This window comes from Poecilia latipinna, unplaced genomic scaffold (assembly GCF_001443285.1).
Source record: "Poecilia latipinna isolate Pla-1442-1.1 unplaced genomic scaffold, P_latipinna-1.0 Scaffold208, whole genome shotgun sequence".
NCBI lineage: Eukaryota > Metazoa > Chordata > Actinopteri > Cyprinodontiformes > Poeciliidae > Poecilia > Poecilia latipinna.
This window is the reverse complement of record NW_015112824.1, coordinates 172,339-182,789: the sequence shown is the minus strand read 5'-3', so window position 1 is coordinate 182,789 and position 10,451 is coordinate 172,339. Positions and strand designations below refer to the sequence as shown.

General features: G+C 39.4%; 1 protein-coding gene across 1 annotated transcript; it reads right to left on the bottom strand.

The window, feature by feature from the left end:
* Window positions 1-550: 550 nt before the first annotated feature.
* Window positions 551-9,961, bottom strand: stx10 (syntaxin 10). The gene is made up of 9 exons (XM_015031457.1): window positions 9,869-9,961; window positions 9,353-9,428; window positions 7,760-7,853; window positions 6,815-6,909; window positions 5,983-6,045; window positions 5,757-5,840; window positions 4,369-4,475; window positions 3,690-3,784; window positions 551-2,729 (listed from the first exon to the last, which is right to left on the bottom strand). The coding sequence occupies exons 1-9, from the start codon at window positions 9,901-9,903 to the stop codon at window positions 2,653-2,655; spliced, it is 726 nt and encodes a 241-aa protein (XP_014886943.1). The 5' UTR covers window positions 9,904-9,961; the 3' UTR covers window positions 551-2,652.
* Between the last annotated feature and the right edge of the window lie 490 nt (window positions 9,962-10,451).

The following is a 10,451-nucleotide window of genomic DNA, read 5'->3' as shown; positions in this document are numbered from 1 at the left end:
TATTTTTATACTATAATCATTTGAAACACACTCTCCACTCAAGTCAATCTCCTTTCCCCTCATTGTGAGACGACTAGCAGCAATTGGCTGGACTTCTGTTGAAATAGGTTAGTGACTTCAAAGGGAGTGAACTTATTTTGCACTTATTTTATGCTAAATGTAATTTTGTAGAAATCAGTTTTTACTTTAACATTAAAGGGGTAAAAAAAAGCCTAATTTTGTTCATCATGAACAATTTGTAAAAGCAATAAAAAAAGGGTGAAGCATCCAAAGGGGTGAATACTTTTTAAGACACTTTAAAAACACCACCCTCAGGACAGCGGCCAGGTTATTTTCAGAACTACGTCCAGGCATAAGGGACCCGAACTCTGTTCATTCCAGCTAAACCAAATGCAATTTCACACGATTGTTCGGCTCTCTAGAGAAGGATGTGATGAAGTCTCCATTTTGATAAGTGCCTCTTCTCAATTAAAAACTCACTCACACGGCGTCTTCCAGCAACCGAAAGCTTTTTACATGTATATAAAAAAAAAAAGAGAGATCACAGTAGGAACCGAGACTCAAAATACTGTATTCATTCAAACATACAGGTTAGTTAGTGTACAAGGTGTTCTAAATGAATTTGGTTGCTTCATGGAGAACAAATCGGATGACACAAATTACACCAAGAAGATGCAATCAGACAATGTTCAAGGATTTTTACCGGATCAGACCAGACTCAAAACTGCCAACGTATAAAAAAAAAAAAAGGCAGCCAAGGACCATGAACAGTGACAAAAAAAAGAAAGAAAAATCATATTGCTTATGGGCACAAAAACTACTTTATTGTCTCATCAATAAGTCATAGTTTTACAAAAACAAACGCTTGTTTGCAGCCGTCTTGCAGGTAGATAAATCCTGATGGCTGGCAATTATTCAAGACTTTTAATGGCAGTTTTTTAACCCCACGCCACTCATAAGAATCCAAAATAACTAAATAAACCGTTTCAATTTTAATCAAGTTTAAAGTAACCTGTGAAAGAATTAAAACCAGTCTTCAGTTTCCTCCATCACATTTTATCTACTATACTGAATCGAGTGAAGGCAATTTGATAAAAACAAAGAACTTGATACTTTAAATACAATAGGTATTTAATTCAGTCACATTAGATGTTTGTGGGAACTGAAATGTGTGCCTCAAGTTCTGTAAAAAAAAAAAAAAAAAAAAGCATTACAGATACTTTAATGGTTACTGACCTCCAGTTGACTCGAACAGATCTTACAGGTGACAATGAAGTGCAAAACATGTTTCGAGGAGTTTTACAAATAATATTTTTTGTTTGTTTCTTTCCACTGTCTATGTAAAAACCACACATAAGTTGACATAAAAGCACCAAGAGGACTAAATCTCACTTGGCTCTGGCAGTGGGAAGGCTTTTATCTTCAAGCCAAAACTTCATAGAGAATAATGTATCCTGACCCATTTGTGGATAAATGGTATGCAAGTTTGTTTTTCCTCAGAACAGAGACCCCAACATTTTCAAATTAAGACATTTGGATTTGAGTTAAAAACAAAAATTGAACCTACAGAAGGCAGTACAGTAAAATGAATTTACTTTCAAACACACACACGCACATTAAAGCATTGTGGTTATGATACAGCACTTTAGCACACCTTCGTGTCGCCTGAACAGATAAAACAACAAAACCCTTCAGCATCCAGCAGAGGGCGCTGTGAGCCCAACTCTGGCCCGCACAAAGAAGCATCTTGCCCAGCAACCATTTCTCTCCGCAATTAGACGCTTTTAAATAAAAGAGGCGAACCCATTCGCTCCGAGCCAAGGCCGTCTCTCATCAGCCAGCGAGAGTAACGAAGCCCCGGCCAATCGCGCGGGTTGATGTCTGACGGCGATGCGGAGGCGCGTGGCGGCAGCCCCCGCTTCACCCGGTCTCTTTCAGGGCGGGAAATAAAACGGCTTTCCTCAGGAATCCGTTAGTTTCCACACCAAACGTGAAGTGCATCTCTCTCTCTCTCTCTTTTTTGTTTTCAGTTATGACTAACGCTTTCCTCCTCGACGAGACGTGGATGTGACCGAGGCTGCCCCAGACCCGGTAGCTTAACTGATAATTTGCAGGTAATTTGTCATTCTAATTAGCAGGTAGGCACATGAACATGACGCACGGTTCAAAAATAGTATAAAAATATATTTAAGGCAACAGCCCGCCACTCTTTGTGTTGGGTTAAAACACCAAGAGATAGATTGTAATTAATTTAATACTTAAAACATTTTACCCAAGTACCTCCATAAGTGTGTTTTTTGAGTGGATTTTTCAAACCACGCCGTTCTCAGTGACTGCTCTAAATAATCTCCAGAAGCATGAAAATGTGCAGATTTGTGTTTGTAGCCCAACACTTAGCATCAATAATCGCGACGCACAAATATGAAAAACACCTCCGACGTTCTCTTGAAGTTCTTCTTCTTTCCACCAGATCCGAAAAAAACGGATCTGACGATCGCGTCCTAACCTTTCAGTGCAGGCCGCAGTTTTCTCCTCGGTGTGAGTGAAAGGAGTGATTTTAGGAGGGAAAGGAAGAGGAGGAGACATTCTTCTTTCCTTCGTTTTCTGTCCATTCATCCTGACAGGTGAACATCGTCAAGAGGTCAGAGGTCTTCAGAGAGCAAAGAAGAGGATGAGGACGACAATCATGATGGCGACCAGCACGCCGATGGCGCACCACTGTCTTCGACCTGGAGGGGGCAGCAGAGGGGAGAAAACTATTGCTGCAGTCTGTTGGATTTAGTTTTCGTCATGGTTCCAATGTGGTCTAGAAAAGTATAGAATTAAATCGGATTTTTTTTTCCTGATCTGATTTGCTATGAAAAAAAAACAAATGTATATGTAAAATATTTATATTCCCACCCATTCTGTTCCTCCTTCCTGCCTTCTTTCACCATCCCTTCATTTCTTCCTGGTGTCCTTGCTTCCTTCTTTCTTTTTGTGTTGTTCCCCAATCCTTCCTTCCTTCTAGCCTTCCTTCATTCTAGTACTGTTCACTACCTAATTTCATTCTCTTTCTAGCGACATTCAGCAATCCTTCCATCCTTCTAGTGTTGTCCATCTTTCCTTCCTTATGTCCTCAATCCTTTTCCTCCATTTCTTCCTCATCTCTTTGTCATTCCTTACTACCTTGTCTTTGCCTAATCGCTTCCTTTTTTCCTTCTTTTCTTCCTTTTTCCTGCCCTTCTTCTTGTTCTTTCTCAAGTCCTTCCTTGTTTGTGCCCTTCCCCTATTTTTTGTCCTTGATTCCCTCATTCGTTCAACGTGTCCTTTCTTTCTTATGCCCTACCTTCTTTCCACTCTGTCCTTCCTCCTGGCCTGTCATTTGTTCTTTCATCCTTCTGTCCCTTTTTAACTTTCTTTTCTTGTATCCTCCCTCCCTTCCTTCCAACCTTTGTCCCATCTTTCAGTATTTTGAGGTTCCTTATACACAGTGTTAGCGTAATTCAGAACTTTGCCATAATTTTGTAGAAAATCTTTGTACTTAAATATTAAAAAATGTGTGGTTTGAGTCTGGAAAAGCACAATAGGAACTACATGAAGATCAACCTCGACTCTCGGAGCAGAGAGTCAAACGCCGTAAAACAGAGTGTTTGGGGAGAAAGGCGTCCCGAACCCCAAGGAAATAGCCGGTAGATGTGTTTGCTTACTGCTGGTCATGTGCGAAACCTTCTCCAGCTTCTTCAGGACCGAATCCATGCGGGATGACGTCTGGTCCATCTCATCTCCAAAATCCCCCAACATGCTAAAACAAAAGGAGACCAGATAAACAAGCTGAACCAAATGATGTCAAAACACAAATATGTGAAAGGAGCCAGCACAGAAATCTGGTTGCGAGCAGAACTGAGCAAACTTAATCCGACTGGTTGGAAACTAAGAACTTATTTTCTTATATGTCAACAGATTGTGCTGCATCAACACCCACTGTGGAAGTTATTACAGCTCATCTGCTACTTCACTTTTGATCAATCATGTTGGGATAGAAAATATTAGCAATCTCCAAGAACTCACCTCTGCTCTTGATATGAATAATTAACTATCAATCACAACCATAAGTCTGCTATATATTAAAATAAATGGGAAAAAAAAGAATCTGTTTTTACCAGTTTATAACAATGGATCTTAACAGAATCGTTTATCTGGGGCTTTCCTTTTGCAGATACTCCGATTTAAATATACCAAGAACAAGAAACAATCTTTAGATTTTCCTAGCTGAATCACATTGATGTTGGCTATTTGGTTAAAGTTAATTTACAGTAAAATTCAACAAATTGTTGAGGAAGTGGAAACCATCCAGATGAGCAGCGCTCTGTAGGCAGGAGCACTCACACGGCCTGCTCATCGAGTTCGTCTCCGATACGTCCAGACATGTCTTTGAGCACTCTGATGCTTCCCGACACCAACTCCAGCTGCTCATCCTGCTCCTGTATGATCAGCTACACACACACACACACACACACACACACACACACACAAACATGTTTCAGTCTCATCGATGACTAACATCCGCTTCCAGGATGTTTACTTTATCAACCTTTCAGTCACCTTTCCCCAAACTCCCGCACATAACTGTGAACTGAGAGCTCCTCATAAAATGATGCATTTTATTCAAATCTTTTTCTTTGTCACTGAAAAAAAAAGTAATAAAAGTTCTGATTCAGCTCAGAAACTACAGTCACTGCGTAAAGAATGCAGTATTTTTTTCTAATTCATCTCTGACTTTACTACAGGCTTACAGGAAGTGTAATGATGACACACTTGCATCGTTGAACACCCGTCAACCCACACCCACAGGAAGTAAAAAAAAAAAAAAAAAAACGTCTAATTCAGTCTGACGCTGAAAGGAATCCTTCACTTCATTCACAGCGTGAAAGCAGAAGCAGATCTTTAACCTGCAGAGTGAGTCCCACGTCCTTTACTCATCTTTTTCTCCCTGTGTGGTACCTTTGATAACATCTCTTAGTAAGAAAAAAAAAGAAAAACGTCAAAAATTTGAATCAGGGTTTTTTTTTTTTTTTTTTTTTTGCTGGGTTACCTCATATTGAATACTGTAAATGCTGTTACATAAATAGTTCATAAACCTCTTAATGGCACAGAAATTGATTTAAAAAAATAATAAAATGAAAAGTATGGTGATATTTGTCATAGAACCTCAGAATGACCGTATATGTGAGATAAAGGAGGGCGAATCGATTCACTATATCTAGAATACTGAAACCCATTTGGTATCAGTATGGGAAGGTGGATGCATCAGTTTCATATTTCCTCTTGAAATTTTATTTTTGTAGTTTTTCCAATTCTACCTCCAAAACCATTTTATTTTGATTTGCTCTCAAATTGCGGATTGGCCTTAGTCCTCAATGACTGCATTGAGGACTAAGGCCTCCATACATAGGTTGTGCTTAACCCCTGCGCCACCACAGCACACCCTATATGCAGTACTTTTAACAGATTTACTATTAGATGTCTACAATTCCCAATAAAGATAGCTTCATTTTATTTTCTTTGCAACTTAAACATTAGAAAAAAGTTTGTTTTTAAAAAAATGGTTGATTCTTTTCTGTTGCACTTTCCACAAATGTTTTAAGTTATAGAAACTTTGACTTGATAAAAACTTTCACCCTCTGTTTTCTGCTCTGCATCTAATTCTTCCTTCAAATATTTCCTTCTACTCGTCCTTCACGTTGCCTGCGCCTTCGTTCAGCCTCTTCCTTTACCTGCTGCTGCTCCTGCTGCTCCTGAATGTACCTGGAGTTGGCCGACACCAGGTGAGCCTCCAGTCCAGTCGAGCGGTCCTGTTCCTTCAAAGCCAGCAGGCCCAGAGCAAATACACATAAGATCCAAATACGCAAAAATAACACAGGAGAAAAACAAAGCTGTGTCGTTTTTAACAATCCACGAAGAAATCTGTGGATTGTTTTGTGTTTTAAAGGAAGCGCTGACCTGTCTGTTCTTCTTCTCTGCCCGAGCCACGGCGGACGGGCTGGACAGTTCATCTTTCATCTCCTGCAAGGAAACATTTTCCATTACTCCACAAATAGCAACACAGCAATCATTTTAAAAGTTTGCCTCAGTTCACGAGTTTCATTCATGAGATTTTCTCTCTGTTGTGCCAGTAAATCCAGTAATAAGCTCCTCTCTGAAAGTTGTCTTGTTTGTCTCAAATAACTTTGTTCTCCTCATATCTATTTTAGAAATGGTTGCTTTACTTTTGAGTGGTTCTCGAAGCTGACTCATATTTTCTTTTCTTTATTTAGGTGAAGAGTTCCTCAACAGATGTGGAAACAAATAAAGTGACGTGTATCGAGAACTCGGGGCTCCTTACAGTAAAAACACAAAAAGTGCTGAGCAGCTCAAGTCAGTGCGTTTTATTGGCAATAATTAACAGTAAAGTTACAGCTGGCCTTGTTCGTGCAGTTGTCTTTCTTTGCCATGGTGACCCCATCGAAGGTTATCATCTGCTTTGAAAGTAGCCACACATTTGACCACGTTTGCACACACATGTAAAAATAAAGACATTTACATAACATCTAAACAATAACATCTAAATATAAGCGTATTTTCAACATACTAAACTCTGGGGTTTCTACAAGTTCTCCAGACAGCTGAAAAGGACAGAAAACTAACTTTTAATGGATAAGTACTAGACTTTATTTAATAATTTATCAGTCTTTGAACAAGAAACGTACGGGTGGATAAGTGAGAAGACAAAAATCTCACTAATAGTCATACAAATGCAGAGGGTCTACAGATATTTTCGTAGCGATGAAGTTACCTGAACCGACTTCCTGGTGCGCTCCACAAAGTCTCTCCTCTCCTGAAGTTCATTGTCGCCCAGCCGGAACTTCCCTGGATTTGACTCCACAATGCCTGATCCAGTTAAGGTTAATCAAAAAATGTCTGAAGTAGTTTACATTTCAAACCATTTTATTTCAAAAATGCTTGAGAAAGTTGTTGCCTCACGGCTCTGCTCACACTCCAATCAACATCATTTTTAAGAACAATATCAGTCTGATTTCTGAGCCAGACTGATTCAGACACCAGTCACATTCGTCATGGCTGGTTTTCCTCATATATTTCAGGCTTAACTCGGTTTATCCAATTAAATCCCATTTTTCAGTTTGTTTCCTGTGCCTATAAGGGTCCCTTTAATTCATTATCTAACACGCTCCCTGTTGGCCACATATTCTTCAAATATTTCATTGCCAGGCAGATGACACCTAACTCTTCACTTCCTCCAAACATAATTTCTCTTTCCACCTACCTCACAGCAGAAAACACACCAGTTCACACTGGAATCTTCAATTTTAACTGAATAATTGTTTGTTGTTTCTGTTTCTATAATTTTTGGATTTTTTTTTTGTCTGTCTGGGTTTTTTGAGGTGCGTCCTCGAATAAAATACTTTTTTTATATAAGAGACAACCTAGTCCTGGAATCTAAATCAGCTGACATAATTGGTGTTTCATTTAAACACATTTATAAAGCAGAAAGAGTACTATATCTGTTAAAAGAATAAACCAGATGTTTACATTAAAACATTTGTGAGCTCCTCATAATATGTTTCCCCATATCTAGTAGTATATCCAGTATTTTCTTTGGTATTTTCAATCTATAGTTTATTGTTTGCTGCAGGATAATTGTTTTTTAGAGGTTCACACATCCAATGACATATTGATGCTAAGTGGGGTCAACATGTGAGGTTCTGGATTTAAAGGATACTGATGGTTTCACTGAGGTCCTCCAGGTCCCAGTCGATGGCCCTCAGACAGTTCCTCAGCTCGTTGGCACTCCAGTCCAGCTCATCTCGGCTCACCTGAGACCACAGACACCAATGCTCACCAACCAAACGGCTACACAATGTTATATAATGCAGCATTTCTGGTGCAATTACGACAGATACTACAGGTTCCTCTGAAAAACAAAGAAAACTAATGAAAAACACAACCAGATTTTTTTAAAACAGGTTACCATTTTCTCATTTTGTCCTTTTAAAAAAAAATCACTTTACTCTATGTATTTTGTAACGGTTTAATGTCATGAATGAACACAAAGTCATGCATAAGTATGAAATAGAAAGGAAAATGACACCTGATTTCAACAAGGCATTTTTTTAACACAAAGAAAAAGCTGAAAGTGTGTTGTGCGTTTTATTAAATCTTTTCTACACCGACAACCCTAAATTAAATTCAATGCAACCCATTGTTGTTTCATGGATGCAAAGCAGCACCAAAGAGCAGAGAGTGAAAGAGAAAGTTTGAACCATCACTTCTAACAATCATACTGGGCAAGGATCAAATCCCAGACTCCAACACCTTTCTGTCCGACTATTCACACCAGGACAGTCTGCTTGTTTGGGTCGGACCAAAAGTGCACTTCTTTTTTTTTTCCTTGTTTGGTGTAATTTGCTTTCACATTGGGCTTTTTTTTTTTTTTTTTTTTACAAGGGGACAACAATTTGTAAAGTCACAGACCTGAAAAAAAAAATCAAACACAGAAAGTCCAGCTTGGACTTTCTGTGTTTGAAAGTCCAAGCTGGACTTGGGAATGCGAATGACATGAATTGAATGTCATTCGCAATTGAATGACATTCAATTGCGATACCATTTTGAATGTCATGAGTGGCTCATTAAGCACATTTTTTGCATTGGGATATTTCTAATTTCGGTAAATGCGCGTTTCTAACAGATACACAACATGCAAGCAGAAAATGCCGGATCAGGAACAATTTCAGCACATACAGCAGTAGTGCTAGCAACACCGAAGGGCTTGTTTTTACCATAATGCCCAGCAATCAATCAATGGATGAAGTCCAAATAGATGTATATTTCCCACAGTTGGTTCAGAGGGCGGCCTGAGTTTACACCCGAGGCAAACCACACCAGAATTTTGTTTGGAATCAGACTGACACCACATCAAAAAGCATGTGTTGGTTCAATTGCATGGTCCACAGAAGAATTCGCTGGAGTGTATTCACACCTGCTCCAAAGGTCCAGACCGACAGTCCATTTAAAGTGGACCGAATGTGTCAGGTGTGAATACACTATTAAAGAGGAATAGCAAAAGCAAATGAGGTGGATTAGCAGTGCTGGTGTCGACCTGGACATGTTACTGTGGAATATGGTCCTTGCTGCCCGGATAGTGAGCTGTTAGCATGTCACGACAGTCATAAAACTGTCATACAGCAACAGTCTTTGGTCAGAGGCTTCTTCAGAGTGGTTGCAAGACTGACAGCTATCAGAGACCCTTCCTGCTTACAGCATGACCATCCACAGCTACTCTTTCAAGAACGGTACGTGCTGCAGAACAGCTCACCTGTGTCCCCTCCTGTAACAGTTCTTCCCATCGATCAAACAGACCCCGAGCGCGAGACAGGGCCTTCTGCACCTCCCTGGAAACCAAAGACAAACACGACACAAGGATTACAATGCGGAGAGTAGCAGCTGATTAACTGCACCCTCCATAGACACTTGGCTGTGTACAGATCCGCCTCTAGCTAAAAAATAAATCACTTCACCACACTCACTCGCAGCAGCCAGGGTAATTACATTTCAAGCCAAGTAAAACAAAAACGAACCACGATATGTTAAGCGTGTCTTTTAATAACATTCGCAAGCATAAGCACATAAACTATCCCTGCGCCACTGTGTGTGTGTGTGTATACAAGCTAGCTAGCTAGTTACAATAGCTCCGTGCTAACTCTTCTGGCATAACTTCCGTAAAAGTACCCCGAAGAGTCATTGTGCGGATTATCACTAATAATACTTTGTATATATAAGTAAACGTCTTCACGAAAAACAGCTTTTCGGTTTCTTTTTGCTTATTTCTCACCCCTTTACAACAAAAAACGGGTCCTCTATCGACATTGCTTCCTTCCTCTGTAAGCCTTGCGCATGCGCACGGTTGAGACACAAGCAGACGTCCCTCCTGACACGTACATGTAAATTAAACGCACCTACGTAACAGAATGACATCTGGGTGCTGGTTCACTAAAGTTTATCTTACCCTTGTGCACTTTAGAAATTACGAAACTCCAGGAAAACAGGCATGGAGGGGGAAACAAATATGTAAAAACGGGAAATAAAATTTAGAAATGAGTCAGTTAAAATGTAATAATTTAAAAGGCAACCAGCCCACTCATCTCCTCCGTGGAAGAATAAGACAATGGGCGGAAATTAAAAAGCAGAAAGAGGCTTATACTGGTAAACTTGGACGCATTTACAATTAAAATACAACATAAATAAGCAACTAAATGGCTGCCTGTAATCAGTATGCAGTCTTTATTTTTCTCTAAAGATGATAAAGTTATTTTTTCTCCTTTTTTATTTTGAATGTTTTTATTGCAGAACCCTAAAACATAGAATATGACAATATTACACAGTAAAAACTGCTGGGTTAAAAATAACCCAATACG